This window comes from Phyllobates terribilis, unplaced genomic scaffold (genome assembly GCF_046119375.1).
Source record: "Phyllobates terribilis strain yellow unplaced genomic scaffold, ASM4611937v1 Scaffold_3__8_contigs__length_932513732, whole genome shotgun sequence".
In the NCBI taxonomy this organism is placed as follows: domain Eukaryota; kingdom Metazoa; phylum Chordata; class Amphibia; order Anura; family Dendrobatidae; genus Phyllobates; species Phyllobates terribilis.
In genome coordinates, this window is record NW_027362763.1 from 862259993 (window position 1) to 862285521 (window position 25529).

Sequence of the window (25529 nt, forward strand, 5' to 3'; positions counted from 1 at the left end):
AAGAAGCACTCCCATCAAAGTTTTTTTATTCAGTCATCATATTATATAGCACTGTATACTTAACAATTGCTCATTTTGCCTTTCTGTCCAGCTAATTCTTCTCTTTTCTCTGCTCTATGTAGAAAAAGGAAGGCTCTTTTCCCTGCATTTATCATTCCCTTCTTCAACTCCTGACCCAGCTGTTCCCCCTTCCCCTTGGTCTAGACTTTTGCAGTGACTTGTGAGTCATACAGGGAAAATTGACTTCCTGTATATACATAGAATTTAGAAGGATTCAGTTAATCCGCTTTTAATCATGTGATGTCATAGACCTAATGGAAAAGAGAAGAACTAGCTGAGTAAAAGGGCAAAATGAGCAATTGTAAGTACACAGTGCTATATAATATGATGATTGCAATATATTAAGAGGATAAACATTTTGATGGGAGTGTTTCTTTAATTTATGTATTCTGCCTCCCAAAAATTAATAAGGCTAGGTCCACGTCCCCATTTATGCTGTGCTCTATGCTGGCTACTTATGACTGGGTTTACATTTAAATCTCTAAAAACCAGGATTCAGGTGAAATTCAAGCTGATTATGAGAGAGATGGAGTGACTTTAGACTATGTAGGGCCTCTGGTCCAACGGTGTGTCATCTTTTTAGGCATGCACAAAAGTACGGTCAACCACACTTTTGTGCAACTGCACAAATATACTGTAGTGGGATGAAATAACTTAATGGTTTTCGGCATGTGTCATCAGAGCACAAACTGGGTACAATGTATTGGGCACTAAACGGGCAGATTTGCAATTTTCACTCTGTGACTTCTATGGCGTGCTTATTTCTAGAAAACACATGTGGGGTAAAAATTGGCATTACACCTATAGATTAATTCCCAGAGGGGTATAATTTCCAAAATGGGGTTACTGGTGGGGGATCTGTTGTTCTGGCGCATTAACAGCTCTGCAAATAGCACCTACAAACTATTCCAGGAAAACCTGTGCTACAAAAATCAAATGGCGCTCCTGCCTTCTAAGCCCTACAGAGTTCCAAACAGTGTGACCACATATGGGTTATTGCCGCATTTTGGAGCAATTATATAACAAATTATGGGTGCGCCCAAAGACAACAGCACTCCTTCCCTTCCATGTGCACAAACGGTAGTTTTCGACCACTTGCAGGGTATTGCCGCATTTGGAAGAAATTGCGCAACAAAGTTTTGGGGTTCATTTCTTTTATTACCCATTATGAAAATGAAACATTTTAGGCTAATTTTAATATTTTAGTTGAAAATATAAGTTTTATGTTAATTCCTTTAAAGTTAACATGAAAGGTTCCCAAACTTCCTGAATGCGGTTTTGAGGGGATTCTTGCTTGGAGTTTTTTTTTTTTTTTTTTTTTAAAAACAGGCCCCTCAAAGTCATTTAAAGGGGTCCCCAAAAAATAGGTTTTGTAAATTTTGTTGAAAAAATGCTGCTAAACATTTTAAGCCTTTTAACATCCTAACAAAATATAGTGACATATCAAACATGATGTGGACATTAAGTAGATGTATGGTAAGTGATATAGTGGTATATATTCGCTATTTTGTGTGGTATGACAATTAGTGTTGAGCGAGTATGTTCTATTAATCCTTTCGGCGAGTATGCTCGGGCCGAGCTCCGAGTATTTATGAAAATATCTGGTTTGACAAAACTTTTGAAAAATCAACATTTTTCAAGCTGAATCTTGTATGGACTTTAAAGAGATTGTCATTAGGGTTGAGCGAGTATGTTCTGTCCGAGTATGCTCGGGCCGAGCTTCAAGTATTTATAGCTGCTCGGTGATATGGTTGAATCGCTCCCTTGTGCATGATTTGCAACTGTTTGACAGTTTTATTACATGTGAGGAATGTCTATTTCTTACACATTCCTCACATGTAATAAAGCTGTCAAACAGTTGCAAATCATGCACACGGTAGCGATTCAACCATATCACCGAGCAGCTGTAAATACTTGAAGCTCGGCCCGAGCATACTCGGACAGAACATACTCGCTCAACCCTAATGACAATCTCTTTAAAGTCCATACAAGATTCAGCTTGAAAAATGTTGATTTTTCAAAAGTTTTGTCAAACCAGATATTTTCATAAATAAATGCAAATCACATCGACCTAAATTTGCCACCAACATAAAATACAATGTGTCACAAAAACATGTTCAGAGTCATTGGATTATGTAGAAGTGATCCAGAGTTATCAGGAATGCAAAAACCAGCTGTAGCGGGTGAGGTAACAGTGAATGTTCAAGAGGTTGTCCTGGCATGAAAAAAATAAATAAAATGGCTTAGAATTTTAAAAAATTACCAAAATTACACTCTCCCTATTGGTTGGTCTCTGTACTTTCTGTTCTGGCACTGACATCTGAACACAGAACCTAAAATGTTTTAAACATTTTTTTCCTTATGATCTCTTCCATTTTGCATGTCTTTCAGTCAGTTGAGCGGGTAGAGCTTTATTTGGGGGTGGACATAATGATTATTGTTTCCTGGTTCAGACAGGGCAGTTTTGGGAGGCTTCTTTTTTTAATTTTGATTATTAGGGGAGGAATTGCTGTAAATTGTTTTAGATTTTATTTTTGGTGTTTTTTTATGTAACTTTTCAATTCCTAAAGATAAAGACACATTTAGACACACTTTTTAATGATTTTATTTCACGGTACCTATTCAGCAACACTGAGCCATACATTATGGACATATAAAATAGGGCACGTGCTGTGCTTGGCGTGATCACAATGTCATTGTACAGCAGAGAGGACATCTATGATCTGCATCACTACATTGTATCTGATCGATGTATTGACAACTGCAAATATCTTGTTTACTTTGCAGGAGAACAAAACTTATGAAAATGAAGTAGATATCTTCCCATTAGGACTGATATTGATTGAACTCTTCTGGAAGTTCGAGAATAAATACAAATATGCCGTAAGTTCTGAATATATATAATTAGTATGCAATTTTTTTTTTGCTTCCATATTTTGTGGTCTGTTATATTTTCCTATATGTTCAGAACATGGGAAAAAAAAGTACCTAGCTGGGATCTTCATATTACTATACTTTACTTTTCTAATATGCAACGTAGTCACAGATTAATTGATTAGCTGATTAATTGATGCACAAATTAATTAATTGATTAATGCTGGCCATTCATGTATTACATGGATATGCCAGGTTTATCAATGAGAGAATCGCACTGTGTGAACAATTATCCATTCTGACTGCCTCCCCTAGGTAAATCCCCTATCCTCATTTTTCTCACACTCTTTAGGATTTCTTTTCCAAATTATAGTATTTTTTATTAACTGGTTGTCCATTACTATGACATTTATGATGTATCCTAAAGATAAGTCATGATATCAGATTGGTGGGAGTCTGACACTTGGCACTCCTAAATCTGCTGTTAGCAGGTCCCATGACCACCAGTGTGGGGGCCGGTGTCAGGTACTGCAGTTCTGCTCCTATTGAAGTAAATGGGAGCTGGGCTGCAGTACTGGAGATCTGTCACTACACTTCCAACAGCTAATCGGTGGGAGATGCTGGAGGCCCACCGTCCTGATTTTGATTATGTGTCCTAAGAATATGTCCTTTCTTTCTGTGTTAAGTTAACGAGCAGATAGGACTCCACTCTATGCCTGTGTGCACACATTGCATTTTTGCTGCATTTTTTCAGTGCAGATTTTTCACAGAACCTGAATGCTTTTCTGATGTCAGCAAAGTGAATGAGAATCCTGAAGTCTCATGCACACTTTGCACATTTATATCTGCAGCATGTCAATTCTTTCAGCGTTTTTGCTGCAGATTACAGCCATACTAATGAGTCGGGAAAAATCTGCACCAAAAACGCAAGTAAAAAAACGCGCCAAAAACATATGTTTTTTCCCCCAGGGTTTTTCCTGCCAAGAGGTGCAGTAATTTCTGCAGCAAATACTTAACGTGTGACCATACCCTAAGATGTCCATATGGAAAGAGATTTTCTTCATGAGACAACTCGTTTAAATTGCCAATTAAATTCATAAGGGATTTTGCTGAGCAACTGTAAGAAACATCAGCTGTCATGAATTAGGGATCAGTGGTTTCTTGTATATTGCAGGTTGCGAAGTTTATGGTTTTAATAAAATATATGTTTGTGTTTAGGAATGGGAGAAATTGAGAAATGCTGAATTGCCCCCCAAATTTGTACAACAGTATCCCTCTGAGGTATAGTATAGATTATATAGGTATAGATTGTGTTAGTGGCAATTATTATCAAAATCATGATAAATGATTGTAGATGTTTTTTTTTTTAAATCCACTTGTATAATTTTTAAAAATATAACATTTTTATATGATTTAATCTTTTACCCTGTTGGGAGTCAATACATTTCTCTGTTCACCCTTTCTATATTTATATAGTTTAGCCCAAATGAGTAATAAAATGTATTTTACCTAGGAATTGTAGAGGAACTGGTTTGGGGACCAAAATTGTTAAATGGAATTTGTCAGTAGGTTTAACCCTCCTAAGTCATCTACATGTAGGTCATAGGAAGCTGAATAAAATAATACATTGATATCTGCGATCCAATGTCTTATTCCAGAGAAATCCATGATTTTATATGTAAATGAGCTGTTAAGATCTTGGGCCAGACACTGATCTCCCTGAGAATCTACCTCCAGAGATTTTTTTTTATATGAAAATGTGACGCAATGTGTGATGCAAGTGACGCGCCCCCTGGGCCGTGGGGTACTCGGTGCCGGGGCGGTCGTTGCTAGGGGAGATGTCACAGTAGCGGTGACCCGGTCTGTGACCCAGGGTGGTCAACAAAAGGGGTTATTTACAGGGGATTTATAGTTTTTATATACAGTTCGTGACACCACCTGTGGTATGCTGCTAGAGAGAGCTGCCGCTCCGGAGCAGGTCCTCTGGATCTGATGTCAGTGCAGCAGAGTTGGTTTAGCTCTCCACAGGTAGAGCTTAGCTCCAGGGCAGTGTAGATGTTGTTATGAAGTAGCACTCATGGTGCAGTGTAGTGCAGGGATTGATGGCTCAGCAGCAGTAATTGACAGAGACGGTGGGGTGCAGTCTTCAGGGTTTTACTCACGATTTTCAGACTCCAAGTTACCAGGGCCAGGGTAACTTCCCACGTCGTCCTGTGCTTACTCAGGGAGGGGTTCAGCCAACCCTCAGGTACCTCCGGAGTACATAGCGGGACCCCCTTCTGTGTTTTCCTTCTGACCGTCTCCCTGCACCTCACACCTAGTGTCCCAATCCAGTGACCGTGGACCTTGTCGGGCGACGTCTTCTCTGTCCCCTGGGTCCTCTATGGCCACCTTCTTAGTGAGACAGATGTGGATTGTGGCTGCAGTACCTGAAATACTGCAGCCTCCGGTTTCCTAGTTAAGGCTTAAAGAACTCTGCTAGTTTTAGGGACTGGTCCCCTCTATGCGACCTGACCCCTCCACCTCCTGGTAGATTCGGGCGTACGGGTGGCCTCCAGCACTACCCATACCCCTGGGATCCCTTCCACGTTCCTGGAGCCCTTCTCCTGCTCCTCTCCTCCTCAGTCTGTCCTGGGCCTCTCTCTAGGCCCTCCTCCTGAGCAGAGGTCCTACAGAGCTCCTGCTCCTCTCACTGTCCTCCTCTGACTGACTGGCTACACACCCAAGATGGCCTCCCTCTTTATACTACTCCTAACAAGTGCTCCCCTGAACTTCTTCCTCCACCCACACCCACTACATGGTTCCCCCTACTTTGGTTCCCCCCACTCCAGCCAGGGACAGGGCTCAGCAGGAAGCGCGACGCATCTTGCCCCTCCTGCTGGTCTGGAGTAGTGTAGTGTTGGATGCAGGTGTTAGGGTCCCGGGCTGCACTCCTTCCTTACCTGAGAGTGAGATACCACACCTCTGGGTGAGATGCAGTACCTCTGTGGCGACTGAACCCGCAGGGTCGCCACATACCCCCTTGGTAAAACACAGCATGTCCGCGGGCTGGAACAGAGTAAAACACAGTTTTAGACATAACATTTTTAGAATGCATTCGCATATAAGATAATAAACAAACTTTTTCTTCTCTTTATGGGAGGCACATTTCTTAAACGCTACAGGTTACTATATAAAACTTTTTAAAGAACATTTTTCTTCACACATAGAAAACATTTCTCACATAAAATATTTTTAGCAGCTACAGCGCGATCTGTAACTGGGTGTCCATTCCACTAAACAAGGTGCAATTCTGATGAACATGAGGGACCCAGGTGTTGGACCACATTTTCGGCCACGCCAAACGGGTTTTTGTTCTGAGATTAGTCTTGTTGTATAAAACCAATAAAGGGCACTTTAAGAAGTGCAACTATTTACAGTTAAAAGTTTTTATCTGCTCACCGTCCTCAAGCTAAATGTCTTTGTACCTTTACCGGGTACTCTAAATAAACACACTTTTCAAAACACACACTTTATACTTTTCAAACTTGTAGCATTCCTGCTATACCCTTCCGGGTAACTATTTACAGTCCTTTCAAACAAACAGTTCAACAGTGGTGCCCCCTTCTGGGGAACACCTGGTTGCTGCAGGCTGACCCTGCCAGGTCATCAGCCTCGACCTGCAGGGGCATATCCTCCTCTACCCGGTGCACATGGAGAGCGTACCAGCCCCATTCCCCTATGTGCCTGGTGTAGGCGACCTTGTCACTAGGGTCGGTGTTGAAAGCGCCCGGGGAAGTAGGTTCCTGCAGGGGGACCAGGAACGGATCAGCACCAGCGGCGTCCGGGACAGGGATATCGCTCCTACCTGCTCCCGCGTTCGCTTCAGCTCGGCCCGACACCTCCTGGTCCAGGAGCAGCTCCGCCGGGGCTGGTGCGCTGCTGGTCATCATCTTCTCCACGAGCTCCGCTCTCCAGGCAGCAATTGCAGCTTGCTGGACCTCCTCCATTCTCCTGCCCAGCTCCTGCAGCTCATCTCGGAGGAATCCAGTATCCTCCAGGGACAGTTTCAACAGCATTCCCTCCAAGGTGACAGGTGATGCACTTCTTTGCAGGCCACAAGACGGAGCTTCAGGCTGACCTCTCTCCATCTTGCCTGCTGGGTGCAGTCTGTCTAGACTGCTGGAGATTCCTCCCTGTCTCCCAGGTTTCTTCTCTCCTCTCCCCTTTCTGGGGCGGTCCCATGGCTGCTTGCTGTCGGCCACACCCGGAGGCAGCTTCCCCAGACTGATGGACAGATCCTGGTATATGGCCACAGGCGCATGGGGCGGGTTGCGCTTTTGGCGCCATTCTGGAACCTGGCCCACGATGGGAGGTTCTTTGTCGTCCTTGATAATGCACATAATGGCGCCCGTTCTTCTGGGGCGGGCGCCACATTCAGTCTCTAGGCGCACAATACCCGGTGATAACGGGTGGGTTTATATCCTGTTCATGACGCCAAATATGACGCGCCCTCTGGGCCGTGGGGTACTCTGTACTTTGGTTCCCCCCACTCCAGCCAGGGACAGGGCTCAGCAGGAAGCGCGACGCATCTTGCCCCTCCTGCTGGTCTGGAGTAGTGTAGTGTTGGATGCAGGGCTTAGGGTCCCGGGCTGTACTACTTCCTTACCTGAGTGAGATACCACACCTCTTGGTGAGATGCAGTACCTCTGTGGCGACTGAACCCGCAGGGGCGCCACACAATTAATGACTGACACTTTGTTGTCGTAACAACACACAGCTCTACAGTAAGATTAGAGCTAACACAGTACAGCAGAGCAAACACAGTACAGCACAAGTGAACTTTATCTCATTACAAACATTTGCAGCAGCATTTGTCCTCTCATAGTGCTGTCAGCTCTGCTGCAAGGCTGTTCTAAAACTGCTGTACTAAAACAGTACAGCCGTGTTGAACCTTGGCCCATTTCAAACACAACAAACACATTTGCAGTTGTCTTCTCACTATGATGTCAGCTATGTTGTACTGCCCTTCCCTCACACTGGCTGGCTGTGAGATGGAAGCTGAAGCACTGAGAGGACACCTGCAGATATGTTTCTTCTGTTTGTAATGTGACAGAGTTTACTTCTGCTATACTGTTAGCTTTGCTGTACTGTGTTAGCTGTGATCTCATGGCAGAGCTGTGTGTGATTATGAGACCTTAACAGCTCATTTGCATATAAGAATAAAGTGGATATCTCTGGAATAAAACATTGGATTATCAAGGTATCATTATATTCAGCTTCTTATGGCTTACATGCCCATGTACATGGCTTAGGAGGGTTGATCCTACTGACAAATTCCCTTTAATCTTGATCTGCAATTTTATCAAACAAATGTAATTTTGTTCCTTTGTATTTTACATTTTTAAAGGGGTACAATTCAAAACAAAGTTTCAATAAATTAAACTGTTTATGCAAGAAAACTAGCATAAAACACTTTAAATACACAAATTTTTCATGCAACATGGAGTTGTGTTTAAAATTTAGGGATTTTTGGCATTTTCACGCGCATTTCAAGCAGCTCTGCTAAAATGAGTGAAGCTTGGGAGGAGCTGGGATGGGACTTGTGTTACACGTTCGCCGCTAGTTTCAGATAGGGGCGAGACAGGTTACATGAATTCTTTGGAATCCTGGGGGAACCGTTACTCAGGGCGACCATAGACCATGTGCTGCAGCTTTTCTCTCCGGCGCACAGGGGTACTGACCCTCAGGCACAGACTTGTTGTTTCAGGTTGTTTCACTTGCTGACCAGACACACTTGACAAGAGTACTCATAAACGTTAGAACAGTAGCATTTAATAAGAAGCTGCACAGCCAGTGCAAGTTAGGTCTTATGAGCAACAGGCTCCAGAGACAAACAGTACAGTTTCCTTAGCAGCACAGCAGTTCACAGTCTTCCCAGTAGTACAGGACAGCACAGTCCTAATGAAAAGCCACATTAATGAACACAGCATTCTTTACAGCACAGTGAGATGGAGGAGGGTTTGCTGAGGGAGATGATCCCTGTGACACCATTTCTTCCAGTCCTTATCTTTCTGCCTGACAATACTCTGCACTGTTAGTTCAGGAACTCTACCTGACCTGTGCTTAGCTTCACTCCTGACTTGAATCCTTTTCACTTGCAGGGGTGCTTCTGTGAGATACAGAACACACACACTACCTTTCTCTTCGGCTCCAGCCAGACAGTAAACAACTTCCCCACAATCCCCCTGGGGCTCTGCTAAAACACTCCCCTTCTCCTGTGACTGTGTTAACCCCTCTAGTTGCTGTATGCTTCTGGAGCACAACACTTCCTGTCTCATGTTACGGGTCCGGGTGGTGGAACCTCTGTGCTTCGGAGCAAGGAGGGACCAGAGGGGCGTGACTAAGTGCCTACTCGGCCCGACTAAGGTCACACGGCGGCTTAGTTGACTCCGTGAACCAGGGAGGAACCAGGCAGGTGGACCAGGTGCCACTCTCCGACCGACCTTGTGTGAGAGCAGGTGACTCCCACGGGTCAGATGGCAGGAACTGACCGGTACAGCGGATGAGCACGGAAGGCGGGCTGGCGGGTCGTCCAGGTAGATAACCAGGCAGGTACGGCCAATAGCCCGACAGGTGCTCAGGGTATGCAAGCAGGCGGGCACGACAGGTTACTTGGCAGGTGCTCCAGGTTGACGGGCTGGCGGGCACGGCAGGTAACTGGCAGGTGCTCCAGGTAAACAGGCTGGCGGGCACGGCAGGTAACTGGCAGACTGGACTGTAGACAGACTGGCGGGCAGGACTGACAGGCAGCGGGACCTGAGGGCTGAAGCAAGTGTTAGCACATGGAAAAACAACCTTGCACAGGCACCTCCATATTGGAGGAGGTGCTTTAAATAGGGGAAGTCCTTCAGCCATTGGCCGGGGACTTTTTAGAACGGTGCGCGCGGCCCCTTTAAGAGGGAGGGAGCACGCGCGTGCCCTAAGCAGAATGCCCGGGAAGCTGCACGCAGCGCGCGCCACAGAAGCTATAGGACGGGAGCTGGAAGACGCCGGACCAGGGCCGTGGCACATGCTACATCGCATGTGCTTGTGTTACTTCTAATAGTTGCTGAATGCTTTTAAAGCAACAGCACTACTTCTGCATGTCACACTCTGCAACAGCACTACTTCTGCATGTCACACTCTTCCCTCCTTTTTGATTGTCGTCCTCGACATTCATCTTAATTGGTCAATCTGACCAATTCTGAGACAGTGGTGAAAGTTGGATAACTTTATATACAAATTGGCATTGTGAAATTGGTATAACGTTCATAAACATTGATAACAACCTAATCTTACAACCTTTTTCTTGTAGGATGCCTGTAAGAAATAAACAATTAACACAAAACAATCAGCATCTCTTCAGCTGGAGCTTTTCGTACCTCTTCAACCAGCTCTCTCTCTCTATGCTTTAACAGTTCTTTGTTTCTACAAAGTCTTTTAAGGAAAATCAAAGCATGAAAACAAGTCTTTCCACCAGGCAAAATCTTCCATACTGCCTCTCGGTGGTGAATACCACTCAAGTGGGCTTACCTGGTCCACAGGCAGAGATACCTGTTTCCAGTCGACAGTCCTTGGCACTTGACTCGGTTCACCAAGTGTCTCATACATCAGCATCACGGCCTCCTCACTTCTCGAGTCGACATCCTCCTGGTGGGTTGTTCCTCAGAGACCATGGGTTCTTTGGTCACAGAAGTTTCTTCCGCCGCACTCATTTCTTGTTCTTCCTCAGATGCTCTTGGAGCTGCCTCTGTAAGTTCCTGTACTTCTCCTGAGTTGCTTGTTTCCGCACAGTCTGGTAATTCCTCTCTTCCTGAGTATCGATCGGTCTCTTCAGGGTCTGGTGTTCGATCAGATCTGCATTGGACTTCATCTGTACTCCTTGGTATGAACTCTGGAGCCTCAGGACTTAGTTCACTCTCCTGAGGATTTTACATCCCTCTCCTTGCCGGTCCGAGAAATACAAAGGTGTGTTCTTCTCTATCGGAACTTTCAAGGTCACTATCCACCTCCGGAGCTTCAGTCTGTGGTGGTCCCTTAGTCGATCTCGGAGGATGTCGGTCTATTTCTGGGAAGTCTTGTTGTGGTGGGAGATAATCACAGGGTAGCAGTAAATTCCGATGGACTATTCTGGTTTTCTTGTCTCCCGTTTCCAATCGGATTTCATACACTGGGCTGTCATCAGCTTTCCTCCTTACGACTACATACACCTTGCCTTCCCAGTACGAACAAAGTTTTCCTGGACCGCCTTTCTCACGTATGTTCTTGACTAGCACCCGGCTTCCCGGTGCCAATTCTGCTCCATAACATTTTCGATCATAGTACTCCTTACTCTTGCTCTGTCCTTGCGTAACCACTTTGGACGCTATGTTGTATGCCTCTGCCATCCATTCCTTCCATTTTCAAACGTACTCCGGATACGTTCTGTAAGTCTCTGACAATGGGGTATCGAACATGATGTCGATTGGCAGTCTTGGCGATCGTCCATACAATAGGAAAAAGGGTGAGTAACCCGTTGCATTGTTCTTTGTACACTTATAGGCATGTACCACTTTTGACAGAGAACTCTTCCAGTCTTTCTTCTCATCAGCTGTGCGCAACATCGACAATAATGTCCGGTTAAAATGTTCCACTTGTCCATTACCCTCTGGGTGATAGGGCGTTGTGTGGGATCTCTGAATTCTACAGTACTTTCCTAGCTTGGCAAAGAGCTAGTTCTCAAATTCTCTTCCTTGGTCGTGGTGTAACCTAGTAGGGAACCCAAACTTCAAAGCAAAATCATTGAAGAGCTTCTCTGCCACTGTTCGACCCGATTTATTGGTGGTGACATATACTTGAGCAAATCGAGTGAAATGGTTCATCACCACCAATATGTATTCGTAGCTACCCTTGCACGTCTTGAGATGTAAAAAGTCTATTGAGACCATCTCAAACGGATACGTAGTTTGGATGTTGCCCATAGGTGTTCGGGTTGATGTGTTGGGACGTTTATCTTTCAGACACCCACACTTCCTGGTCACGTACCTCTCAATATCTCTCTGCATGTACGGCCAGAAGAAACGTTCACGAATCAAACTTGATGTCTTTCCACTCCCAGGTGTCCCATGTTTTCATGGAGTTCTTTGAAGACGAACCTACGGAATACTCTGGGTAGTACCAACTGCTGATTTTTTCCTCCTTTACGATACAGGATTCCGTCTTCACTGAGGTAGAGCTTCGTCCATTCTTTAATTAAAACAGATACTGCTGGTGACTCATTGTCTCTCTCCTGTTTACTTGGAAACCGATTTTGGTCCACATAAAGTAGTATTCTACCAATTATCTGATCTTCCCATTGTGGTCTACGGATTTTCCCTTTTGATAGTTGTTGAATAGACCGGGGATGATCTTGTTCTCTCGATTTTATGGTGGTTTCCACCATCAACGGACACCACAATGGTGTGTCTTCCTCCTGATAAGCTTGTACTTCTTGGGTAGTGCTCTCAATTGCTTCCAGACTGACTTCCTCCGAGCATTCTTGCATGAACTCCTCAGGCTCTAGTGACATTCTTGACAATCCGTCAGCATCCGCATTGCATTTTCCTGGCCTGTACTTGATGCTGAAATTGAAGTCAGCTAGTTCAGCGACCCATCTCTGACCCGTTGCATTCAGTTTGGCTGTAGTAAGGACATAGGTCAAAGGGCTGTTGTCAGTGTATACATCAAACTCTTTGCTGTAGTAGAGATAATCTCTAAATCATTCACAGCTAGCCCATTTCAATGCCAGGAACTCCAATTTTCCGGAATGTAGATGGTAATTCTTCTCGGCGCCTGTCAACATTCTAGAACCGTAACTGATGACTCTCATTTTTCCATCTTGATGCTGATACAGGGTGGTTCCCAGTCCAACTTGAGAAGCGTCACAATGAAGAACAAATGGTAAATTGAAATCAGGATATCCCAAGATGGGTGGTTTTACCAGGTAGTCTACTAGTTCTTCCAATACCTCCTGGTGGTCTACTGTCCAGAGAATGGGCTGTTGGGACGAAATGGCATTGTTTCTTTTAAGCCCGATCCTACCCGCGTTCTTCTTTTTCTCCGTGGGTGTTGTGGTCTCTGTCGCCCCTCTCCAAGAGGAGGTATAGTGGGGCGGCAATCCTGGAGAAGTTCCGAACGTAAGTACGATAGTTGGAGAGGAATTCAATATCTGCCTCAACTCACTGACGGTAGAGGGCCGCTTGTCTTTTAAGGCCAGTACCGGAGCAATTTCTGCTGGGTCCATGGTATATCCTTCTCTGGACACAATTTTCCCTAGAAATCGGACTTGTCTTTTGAACAGTTCACACTTCTTTGGGGTCAACTTAACTGCGTGTTGTTGATACTGATGTAATACGGTCCTCACGTGTTCAACACGCTCCCGGAAGATTTTGCTGTGTACCACATTGTCATCCAAGTACGGCTGGCAGATATCGTCCCTCAATCCTTCTAAACATGTCTCCATGCTCCTCTGGAATTCTGCTGGAGCTGAACTGAGCCCAAACGGTATGCGGATCCACTCATATACTCCCCACGGTGTGATGAATGCTGTCAAGGGTCTACTGGACTCTTCGACAAACCTTTGGTGGCATGTCTTACCCTGATCGAGGACAGAGAACCAGTTGCTTCCTGATAGGCTACCCAGCATATCTTGGATCTTTGGTATGGGGGGGTCGATCAGGTACTGACTTTCGGTTAAGTTCCCGGTAATCACAACAGAGTCTCAACTTACCATCCTTCTTCCTAACACAGACAATAGGAAAGGAATAAGACGACTTCGACTTTTGGACCCAACCTTTGTTGATGAGATCTTGAAAATATTCTTTCACTTCACGATGTAATGGTTTTGGCACAGACATGTAACTTCTGGTTACTGGGGTCGTGTCTTTCAAATTGATTTTCAAATGCAACGACGGGATACAGCCTATATCAGAGTCATCTTTAGAGAACGCATGACACTCTTCTCTCAGCATCTGTTTTGCTACCACTAGATCTTAAGCACACAAGTGTTCCAGGGGTACTGGGGGATCTCAGGACCCCAAGGTGGGTTGCGCAATTTCCTCCCCTGGGCAACTCCTGTTCCTTTGTGGGGAAATTTAATTCACTGTAGACCCCTGAGCTGGTCTCACACTGGCTGGGTATACCGTTTTAACGGTTCTGATGTTACCTAACACAGTCTTTGGATCCAGTGTAATTTTGTGTTTCGTAGTATTCATCACCGGTACTGTCACTCGAGCAAACCCACCAGTAGGAATAGTAAGCACAGTCTCACCTTGAACTAGGCCTTCCGGAAGTTCTGAGGAGTCTTTTGGCACGAACAGTCTTTTCTGGACTTTTCTTCCCGGTTCTACCCAGACTCCACACGTCACCCCCACCATTTGGTTTGCAGGGATGATGGTTGGGCGCCAGCCTACCTTGACTTCTTTTAGGTCCATTGTATTCTGTGATTTATTTACTCTATGAATCACGTTTTCCGCCACAGCGTTGGGTATGGCGAGCGATGTGGCGATTGCATCCACCACCAACGCCTCTGTCTTGTGTTTCGTGATGACCTCACTGATTACATTATAACCCAGGATAGGATCCTCTGCCACGTTCTGATAACTGGTCAGGTGAAAAGTACCAAAAGCTCAATCATGTTGCTGTTCCTCGTGGCCCTGAGTTGGAAAGTCACTTCTACCCAGCCTATGAAAAGGATTTCAGACTGGTTGACGGCTTTGCCGTGGAGTTCCACTGGTCCCAAGAGTTCTTTTAGTGACCGAAGGCAAGTGTGTGGCAGGTAGCGCCTTCTCCATTTAAAAGGCTCGCTTGGTCTCCTGTGTTTAGGAGTCCATTTAGCTGGCACTGTATAAAGCACCTTTCACCGATTAGGCTGAGGAGGCTATCTTTACTGATTGAGGAATCCTCCTCCCAGGAGTACATCGTTTGACCTCCGCACTGTGCATTAAGTAACTGATGCCCCTGTCTCCCTTGCAGCTGTTGTAGACGGGAACACACTTGGGGATAGTGCTGATGCAGCGTTTTACCTATTGCGCCGTTCTGGGGTTTGGTGAGATTTGGATTTGCTTCTGGGGCCTCCTCTGTGTCGCAGTTGCTAGTTGTCCCGCACTGGTAACCTCCTGTCTTTTAACCCAAACGACTGTGACCATTGCCATTCCTTGGCATAATGTCCTTCCTCACCACATCTTAGACAGTGGACACACACCGTACTCTGATTTGATAGACGGCACGCTTCACAAGCCGGGTCTCTTCTGTTTTGAAACCCACTCCTGGGTCTGAGGGATACCGATTCTGGCCTGGAACGAATCAAATTTTTCACCTCAATCAACTCGGCTCGCAGTTCTCCTATTACTTCCTCCTAGTCAGCGCTGGGAGACCTCTCTTTTGTTGGTGATTTAAGGTTCCCTTTCGGAGGTGGCACTGGAGGGTCTCTGTGATGATCTTCGGACTGGCCACCAGGGGTGTCCAACTTCAGCTGACTCATTTTGGTGATTTTAGGAGCAGAGCCTGTCTTTAACTTCTGTTCGCTCTCTGACTCCAAACTAGCCGCCTCATTCATTTTTTCAATTAGGACTTTGTCCAAAATGCCAGAGTCGTCTAGGTACTGTTTCAGCAGCAACTTGATATCTTTGCTGATTAATCCCGTTCCCAATGATCTCAAGAACTTCTTCTGGACTAGTCTAGCATCAAACTTCTCTTCTGCTTTTACATCTCTGGATGCAAACAACAGTCTATTCTTCAGTTCAGTTGCACTGAACAAGAAATTTTGGGGTGATTCATTATTTTTCTCTGAGAGGTTAATGAGTCTTTGGAACAATTCTGAAGTACTCTCTTCTTTATAGTGCCCTTTTAAAATCATCTTCAGCTGTTGCTAGGTCAATTGACTTTTCATTTCTAGCATACTACGGAGGTTCAGTCCTGGGCTGATCGTTTTCACCACCCCCTCAACAATCTCATCTGGCTGGTAGCCTTTCTGTAAGCCTGCATCGATCTGGTGCAACAAGTTCCTACAGTCTCTCTTTCTGTTCACACTGTTCAATCTGTCCCAGGATCTTGAATTCTTTCCTTATGGTGATTTTTTTTATAGAGGACTGTCTCCCTGATTTATCTAACCCGAGCAGGTTAAAGGTCCTGTCTGAGTCTATCACCCGTTCAGAGGTTTTGGTCGATTCCTGCAGGGCTGTTGTTAGAGGTTTGAATTGTTCTTTCAATTCCTGTAGTTCAGTCTGTGGATGGAGATTCCCGCTTTTGGTATTTGGTGCGGCCCCTCCATCCTCCAACTTCAACCTGGTTAGAAACTGTGTTAGTTTCTGGAGGAATGTCCCCATGACATCTTCAGCTTCTTTCTCCCCCAGCTCATCCATTTTTGCATTAATGGCAGCTAACAGTTGCCTGCGGTTGTGTGCTTTGGAAATCTGTTCTACTGACATCTTAATATGTTCTGCTACTGTTCTCAATTCTTCACAGGTTAACTGAAGAAGCAGCTCATTAATTCTGTCCATTTGTATTTCCACATCCATTTCTGATAGTGAGTTTTTCTTTAGGGCTGGTCCCTTTAGCTGGTGAAGCAGAGTTGAGTTGAGGTGCTGTGCTACTGTGTTTTTCCAGACACTTTTCCTCTTCTCCCTCTAAACGCTAATTCCAGCTCAGGACTCCCCGTACGGGCCACCAATGTTACAAGCACGCCGCTAGGTTCAGATAGGGGCGAGACAGTTTAAATGAATTTTTGGAATCCTGGAGGAACCGTTACTCAGGGCGACCATAGACCATGTGCTGCAGCTTCTCTCAGACACACAGGGGTACCGACCCTCAGGCACAGACACGTAGGTTGTTTCACTTGCTGACCAGACACACTTGACAAGAGTCCTCATAAATGGTAGAACAGTAGAATTTAATCAGAAGCTGCACAGCCAGTGCAAGTTAGGTCTTATGGGCTACTGGCACCAGTGACAAACAGAACAGTTTCCTTAGCAGCACAGCAGTTCACAGTCTTCCCAGTAGTACAGGAGAGAACAGTTCTAATGCAAAGCCACATTAATGAACACAGCATTCTTTATAGCACAGTGAGATGGAGGAGGGGGGAGGGATTTCTGAAGGAGATGATCCCTCTGACACCATTTCTTCCCGTCCTTATCTTTCTGCCTTACAATACTCTGCACTGTTAGTTCAGGAACTCTACCCGAGCTGTGCTTAGCTTCACTCCTGACTTGAATCCTTTTCACTTGCAGGGGCGCTTCTGTGAGATACAGAACACACACACCACCTTTCTCTTTGGCTCCAGCCACACAGTAAACAACTTCCACACAATCCCCCTGGGGCTCTGCTAAAACACTCCCCTTCTCCTGTGACTGTGTTAACCCCTCTAGTTGCTGGATGCTTCTGGAGCACAACACTTACTGTCTCATGTGCTTGTGTTACTTGTAATAGTTGCTTAATGATTTAAAGCAACAGCACTACTTCTGCATGTCACACTTTGCAACAGCACTACTTCTGCATGTCACACTTGACTACCCCTAACCCTCAAATTCAGAAAAAGTGTTGGTGTTTCTTACACCCAAAAAGTTACTCCAGGCAGAGACTGGAGTAACATTTCTGGCAATGTGCACGCCACTGATCAGATACACCAAATTCATTAACTGGAGTATCCGTCTTATCTCTGCATGCCCTTAATGAATCGAGGGTCAAAGTTCCTGGACAGGATTGGTGAAAGTTAAGAAAAAAATGGTTTTTGTACCCCCCGCCCTTAAATTGTATGAAAATGGTTACAAGAAACTATTTACATAAAGTACATTTCTGAAAAATGTCAGTTTTCTGTCAGGTGCATTACTAGTAAGGAGAATTTGTATGGCTTAAAGGCGCTATCTACATGTACCTTCTCATTCTTGCATACATTGACACTACTCCTGCAGCTCGAACCACAGACAGCATGAATTAGAGAACTGCTCCATTCATTACAAATCTGTTCGTTTTGCAGCTTTTCAGAGAAAAACCAAGGTGAGAGTGTGGCCAGGGACAAGGTGACTAGTACAAGAGGCATCTTCCCATCAGCTCAGCCATTCCTGGCTTTACCTTCAACTATGCTTTTCTCTGAAACGCCTCAGTGTTTCAGTGTAGACATTGCATGTTTGTAATGCAGGAGCCTATCCCTGACTCATTCTCTCCGAGGTTTGGGAAGTATGAATCATGTCACAGGTTCCTTTTAAATTCAGACAAGGTTTCATTGAGAATTCCTCATCTAACAGAAAAAAGAAAATCACAATGTCCCAGTGCAGACTCCGGCTTTGGGCCCTTCACAATCATATCTACACTGTGTTCCAAATTATTATGCAAATAATATTTTCTCAGATTTTCCCAAATTACCTATATGAATTGCAGTCATTGTAATTTTCCAGTCAAATAACTATTAGAGTACAATTGAAAGGTTTTTTGTACAAGGCAGTTTGTACAAAAACCTTTCAATTGTACTCTAATAGTTATTTGACTGGAAAATTACAATGACTGCAATTCATATAGGTAATTTGGGAAAATCTGAGAAAATATTATTTGCATAATAATTTGGAACACAGTGTAAGTACAGTATATCCAAGATACAAATAAAATTCTCACATTTTTAATGTACACTCGAATTTATAACTGACCTCTAGTGTAACCATGTGTGAACAGGATCCTTTTGTTTTAATATATTAAATTCTCATCAGACCATCATGTTTTTTTCTCCTATTTCAAGGAATCAATGATCAAGTTGATGTTGTCGAGGGACCCTAAGAAAAGACCAAAAGTCTCTTATCTGAAGGATTATTTTGAAGTAAAGGCAACCCACTATTCTAAAACTCGATAATAGACTTCACTTAGTGACACATGACCAATTATAACAAAGCAAAAAGTTGATCTGCACTGCGGAGCCAACATCTGAAATCTTCATTTTGTATAATGTGCAGCATATCATTCTTTATTCAAGGGTTTTTCCTGAGTCACTTCTACTCCCAGCATATTCTATACTCCAAAATTAAAAAGGAACATGTATAATTTCTATATACACATTAGGTAATAGAAATGAACATTATCTGCAGTTAGACGACCTTTCACTGGATTTTTTTGTATTTATACTGAGTACCTTGTTCAATTGCCGCAGCTACATTGATCCTAGAAGATTTTTTTTTCTTTTTCTTCTTTGCTCCTCCGATCCAAAGTTATTTATATTTTCCCTTTAACAATTGTCGTATACCACAGAAGAAAAAGCAAACGCCCATAGAGAAGGTCTGTGTTATACACCCAGTTGGTTAAAGTTAAAATTTGCATCTTTATTACCACGGAACATAACGTTGGAATAGAGGGGCACAGAAGAAAAAGAAAAACCATTCCAGAATCAGTGGAGCAGCACCAATTGTAGGAGGGTCTCATTTTAAATAAAAATTTCAGTTAAAATGTACTTTTTAAAGAGTTTTCTAGTAACGCATATTGATGGCCTATCCTTATTGTACGCCATCAATATGTGATCTTTGTGGGTCCGACTCCCAGGATCACATAACTTAGCAGAATAAGGAGGACAGGGTCCTTATTAGGAAACAGCAGTTCTTTCCCTGTTGTTCCGGCCTATATTTACTGGAATGCTGCCGTGTCTGGTACAACGGAAACGGGGTCACAGTGCCCCAGCAAGTACCACAGCCTTTCATTCTGCTGAGCTTAAAGGGGACTTGCCAGCAGCATTTTAGAGAGGTCCCCAGAAGTAGTGATGTAAATCTTATTGTACAAAACCAAAAATGATAACTAGAACTTCCCAATCCGTTGCTTCATTGAAGAGAAATCCAGGTGGAGAGACTTGAAAAGGAGTAGCAATGAACTGCAAATGCACTTGCAATCTGATTTATTAATAGATAAACATAAGGATTTGTCTGCATTGAATTGGGACGATATAGGTATTGTTTTAATTGTTGAACAATGACCAATACATCACAACTTCTGGTTGCCTCTTTAAAAGAATAGGCCATTAACCCCTTTACGACCTTGGGATTTTCCGTTTTTGCATTTTCGTTTTTTGCTCCCCTTGTTCCCAGAGCCATAGCGTTTTTGTTTTTTGGGCAATATGGCTATGTGAGGGCTTATTTTTTTGCGGGATGAGTTGTACTTTTAAACGCCATTACTAGTTTTACCATATTGTGTACTGGAAAACGGGTAAAAAATTCCAAGTGCGGTGAAATTGCAAAAAAAATGCAATTCCACAGTTGTTTTTTTTTCTTTCCACGTTCACTGGATGCTGAAACTGACATGCCATTCTTATTCTCCAGGTCATTACGAGTTCGTAGACACCAAACATGTATAGGTTCTTTTTTAAGAAAGACCGATAGCGCCGCTCACAAGCATTATCAGCAATATAAGGTATTTGCAAATATACTTATGCCCACATGCTGAATACATTGGGCAATTTTAAAAAAGTATCGGACAACTTCTTTAAGTGGGAAAAGTATCTTCTATTATCTACCGCTACTGGAGAAGATACTGTAATGCTGTAATATCTGTATACTCTTTTGCTTCCTCCTCTGCCCAGGAGATGTGGTATGATCAGACCATGTTCCTGCACGATCAGACATAGACATTATACAGTATATAGCAGGGGCACATCCTATTGTGGAAGTTATTATTATTCCAAGATCTATTGATTAAAATTAACTTTTATTCATGGGAAAAACCCTTGTAAAATGATTTAATGTGTATAGCGTTTATGGTATCTGTTTAATGGGTTTATACTTCAGGGTTTGCCAAATACCTGTCACTCATAAGGTTCCATGTAAAAAAAAAAAAATCCATACATTTAACATTCCCTTTTTTTTTTTACTGGGTACTATTGTGTGGAGTATTGTAGTCAACCACTCTGTTCCATGCTTTTTTTTTTCTTATATTGTATTTTGACAAGACAAAGGCTAAAAGGATACTTTTCTGTCTGGCTAATGTAGCCCTGTGGACACGTTTAGTGGGCATGTTAGTGGGTATGTGAGAAGCTTTCCTGCTCTACTTGCTAAACACACATCTCAAACATGATGTGAACCCAGCCTTTTTTGTAAAATAATGAAACCGTGCTCCACATACCTTTTCCATTCTGGAAATCGCTGATGATCATTCTGAGTAAGGGCCCCGTCACACTAAGCGATGCAGCAGCGATCCCGACAACGATACGACCTGTCAGGGATCGTTGCTGCATCGCTAATACATTGCTGGTGAGCTGTCAAACAGGCAGGCTCACCAGCGATCAGGGGAGCAGCGATATCGTGGAAAGAATCGTTCCACGATGTCCTGCTCCCGTTACCAGCCTGCTGCAAGCAGGAGCAGGCTGGTAACTATGGTAAACATCGCGTTACTAAGTGCGCGTGTGCCCCTAGTAACCCGCTGTTTACCATGGATACCACTCTGCTACGGTGCGCGGGAGCCTCCGCTTACCGTAGCAGAGTGGTATCCATGGTAAACAGCGGGTTACTAAGTGCGCGCGTGCCCCTAGTAACCCGATGTTTACCATAGTTACCAGCCAGATCGTTGGTCCCGCTGGTCACACACAGCGATGTGTGCTGTCCAGCGGGAGGCCAACGACCAAAAAATGGTCCAGGACACTTTGCAGCGATCAGCGACCTCACAGCAGGGGCCTGATCGTTGCAAAGTGTCACACACAGCGACAACGCTGGTGAGGTCGCTGGTGAGTCACCAAAACCGTGACTCAGCAGCGATATCGCTATGTGAGACGGGGGCTTTACAACGAATTCTATTGCCACTATATAGCACTGGGGGAGGTGAGATCAGGCACTGATGCAGGAAAGAAGCTTTAAAGGATAGTTCCTTTGTCACAGGTCTTAGATGATACATTGTTATGATCTATGCTTTCCTATTCTCATTTCTTTGCTTACAAATTGTACTTGAAACATCAAGCTTAATATTCTTAAGCCTGAGATGTTCGCATCCAAGAAATGATTTGCATGAATAACTGCATGCAGTGAAGACGACCATTCTTGGATGGTCCATATTAAGCCCAACTGTGTTTAGAGACAATGAGGGTGAAAGTGTGAAGACCCAGCAAATCTTTTTTTCTAAATATGGAGGGAGTACTGCTTATGTGATGACTCCGCACACACCTTATCTGCAAGGTAGACAAGTAAACCTGGCTTTAGGGCCTAAACAGTTGTTGAGCAAACACTCTTTTGACCCACAGCTGTTCTTCTGACCTTCCCTATTCACATGCACTCTCAGCAAAGCATACATGTATAATTAGGGAGAGGGGAATAAGTAGCTGCCACAGACCTATTCACAGAATAAGTGATTACTTTACTGATCACAAAGGATATGACCTCTGGGATCAAACCATTCCCAAGAACATGGCTCGGAAATTCTCTGATAGAATGGACTGATGGCTGTATCTGTACGTCATCCCTCTAATAATGTTCTATGGCACTGCCAGATATAGTAAAGTACATGGCTATCTCAGCTAACCCATAGTCAGTGTATGAAGTGGTAGTGAGCATGCATGGCCACCGCTTCATTTTAATGGTGCATTCCAGGTCCCCATTATTTGGATTGGAGGAGTTCTATCAGTTGGTCTGCTAATGTCCAGCAAATTATCATTCATTCTGTGGATAAGTAATAACTTGCTAAATTGGTAATAGCCATTTAAAGTGAATCTGTCAGTAGGTTTTTGCTATGTAATCTGAAGACAGCATGAGATAGAGGCTGAAACACATGCCGGAAAAAATAAGTCCAACGCCCCCTCCCCCTGTGATAAGCACCTGTCTATGGACTTTGTGCATGGAGAGCCTAGTGTGGGCGGGGGCAGCTTTCTCAGCTCTGCTTCATGCTAAATTTAAAAGCTCTGATTGTGTCAGAAACGCTGCACCCAGTAAACGAAGGCCTCCTTCACATGTTCTGATATTTCCGATACTGGAAAAAATAGTATCGGAGATATCCGTGTCCATGTGTACCTGTGTGGCATACGTGTGCTGCTCGTGTGCCACATCAAGATCATACGTAGCAGTGCTTGGAAATGGGCTGTACAGCTAGCGCTGTTCCCCAGCGCCAGGTGCTGGAGGTATCTATCAACATTGTCCCCTGCCAGCGCTGAAATCAGCGCAAGCAAGGGACAATGTTGAGAGTAGTATTCTGCCCCCGCTGTGTCCAGCAAGTGTAAAAATAAGAATAAAATCAAAAACATTCTACTCACCTTTACACCTAATCCCCTGAAGCTGTTGTTCCCTGTAAAAATAATAAAAAACAACCATAATACTCACCTGTCCGACATACTGTCCCAGGCTGTAATCCACCTGACCGACAATTCTGCATCAGCGTGATCGGTGGCTTTAGGCGACCGCACACACTGAGGAGCAGAGGAGAATGACTTGCTGCAGCGAGCGATCACCTGACCTGAGCTGATTGACAGGACACCGCTCACCGAGCTCAGCGCAGTTCAGGTGCCTGCTCGCTGCAACAAGTCATTCTTCTCTGCTCCTCAGCACTTGTGGTCGCCTCAAGCCACGGCAGACGCTGATGCAGAATAGTCAGTCAGATGGATTACAGCGTGGGACTGTATGTTGGGCAGGAAAGTATTATGATTACTTTTTATTTTTTTGCAGAGGACAATGACTTCAAGGAATTAGGTGTAAATGTGAGTATAATGTTTTTTATATTATACTTAGTTTTACACTTGCTTTACACCATGGGGGTAGAATACTACTCTCAATAAGGTCACTTGCTTGCACTAATCTCAGCGCCGGCAGGGGACAATGATGAGAGATACCTCCAGCACCCAGCGCTTGGCAACAGCACAAACTGTACCGCTGATTCCCTGGCGCTGGTACGTGTTACGCTGATGACACGGATGTCTTCCGTGTGTCATCAGTGTGCACGTGTGGAGGACGTTTTGCAGCCTGTGTGGCAGGTAAAAACATTTCAGCATATTTTGCCCACAGACACACAGTCTGTGAAAACACATTGACATGTGCGCAGGCCCATTCAGATGTGTAAGTGTTTTTAGTATGTGTGAAAACGGTCACCACAGGTACTGGATACACTGATGTGTGAAAGAACCCTAAGTGATACATTGTTGGATTCAGCTTCTCTTTGCCTACATCATGCTGCTCTCAGATGAGGTAAAAAAAAACTTCTGACAGAATCACTTTAAGTGCAAAGATGGCCATATACACTTCTAAACATTGAAATTGCAACACTAAGAAGGAAAAGCCTTCAAATTATGAAAATCACAGAATACATGTTAATAATATGCCAATTATGAAAAAAATGGAAGCTAAATTTTGAAAACATCTCAATTTATTCACTATTGAGTAGAAATCCCTGCACTTATACACCTTGGCTGCTATCAGTGAGGTTATTAATGGTTGTCAGAAGACAGTTCTGCCACGCTGAATGCAATTGGGTAGGAAATTCATTAAGATCAGCTGCTGGCAGCTCCCTTTGAAATTACTGTCCAATGACGTCTCAGATGTTCACGATGGGAGACAAGTTAAAAGACGTTGCAGGCCACACATCTAGGCCATGTAGACTGCTCACAGTAGCACGAGCAACATGTGGCCTAGCATTGTCGTGTTGAAAACTGGCTTCCTGGGACATTTTGGAGAAATGGCCGTATCACTGATTCCATGACCAAACAAATGTATTTCTGAGCTGTTAGTGTACCTGAAATGAAGCCTAGAGAAGTTTAGTTATCTTACATTATGCAACCCCACACCATAATCCCAGGAATAGGTGTGACATTTCCTCATCAAGGCCCCATCACGTGGTCTCGTCAGATTCAAAGAATGGCATGTACAGCAGTGTTCCATTCTGTACGGCAATTGAAATTTGACGCCTTATGCTTGGTATGTGATTTATAGCAGTGTCTACACAAACCATCACAAGAGATTTTCATGACCTTGAACTACGAGCCAAACATCCAGCTACAGGTGTTCCATTGACCTAATTCTACTGCTCTTAAAGACTATCATGGTGCACAGCAAGATGGCAATGCAGGTCTATCCTCTTCAGCAATGAGTCCTACTTTTGTCTTGGATGTAGTGATAACCAGAGATTGATTTGGAGACTGCGTGTGCAGCACTATGAAGAAGCCTTCAAAAGGGAATGCGAAAATGTCCCAGGAGTCGTTTTTCAACTCGGCAACACCAAGCCGCATGTTGCTGGTGCTTCCATGAGCTGCCTATGTCGCTTAACTATGATATTGTGTCCTGCAGCGTCCTAGGACTTGTCTCCCATTGAACACACCTGAGGCATAATTGGTCAGCAATTGCTGATGGAGCTTCCAGCAGCGGATCTTGATGATTTTTCTGTCCAAGTGCATTTAGCTTGGCAGAACAATTGTCAGACAACCATTAATAACTTAATGTATTTCTGCGTCTGGCACTCATACTCAATACTGAATAAATTGAAATGTTTTTGAACTTTTTGTTTTTCCACTTTTTCAGCATTTGCATATTATTAACATGTATATTAATGGTAGTAATGGCAGATACTATATTAGCATTTAAAAAAGAGCAAGATGCTTTTCTCGCAACAAATGGCATTGTGGGTTATACATA

The 25529-nt window shown here is 44.0% G+C and overlaps 1 protein-coding gene across 3 annotated transcripts in view; it reads left to right on the forward strand.

Annotated features, from left to right (window-relative positions):
• LOC141257725 (interferon-induced, double-stranded RNA-activated protein kinase-like) overlaps positions 1-25529 on the forward strand; it is a 151110-nt gene that overhangs the window by 121596 nt on the left and 3985 nt on the right. Inside the window, exons 19-21 of one of the 3 annotated variants that reach the window (XM_073672622.1) lie at positions 2848-2943; positions 4153-4215; positions 18698-21367. In XM_073672622.1, the coding sequence (XP_073528723.1) occupies positions 2848-2943; positions 4153-4215; positions 18698-18808 (270 nt within the window). In that variant the 3' untranslated portion in view covers positions 18809-21367. Of the gene's footprint in view, positions 1-2847; positions 2944-4152; positions 4216-18697; positions 21368-25529 lie in introns of those variants that run through there. The other 2 variants (XM_073672624.1, XM_073672621.1) reach the window with 2 other exon arrangements.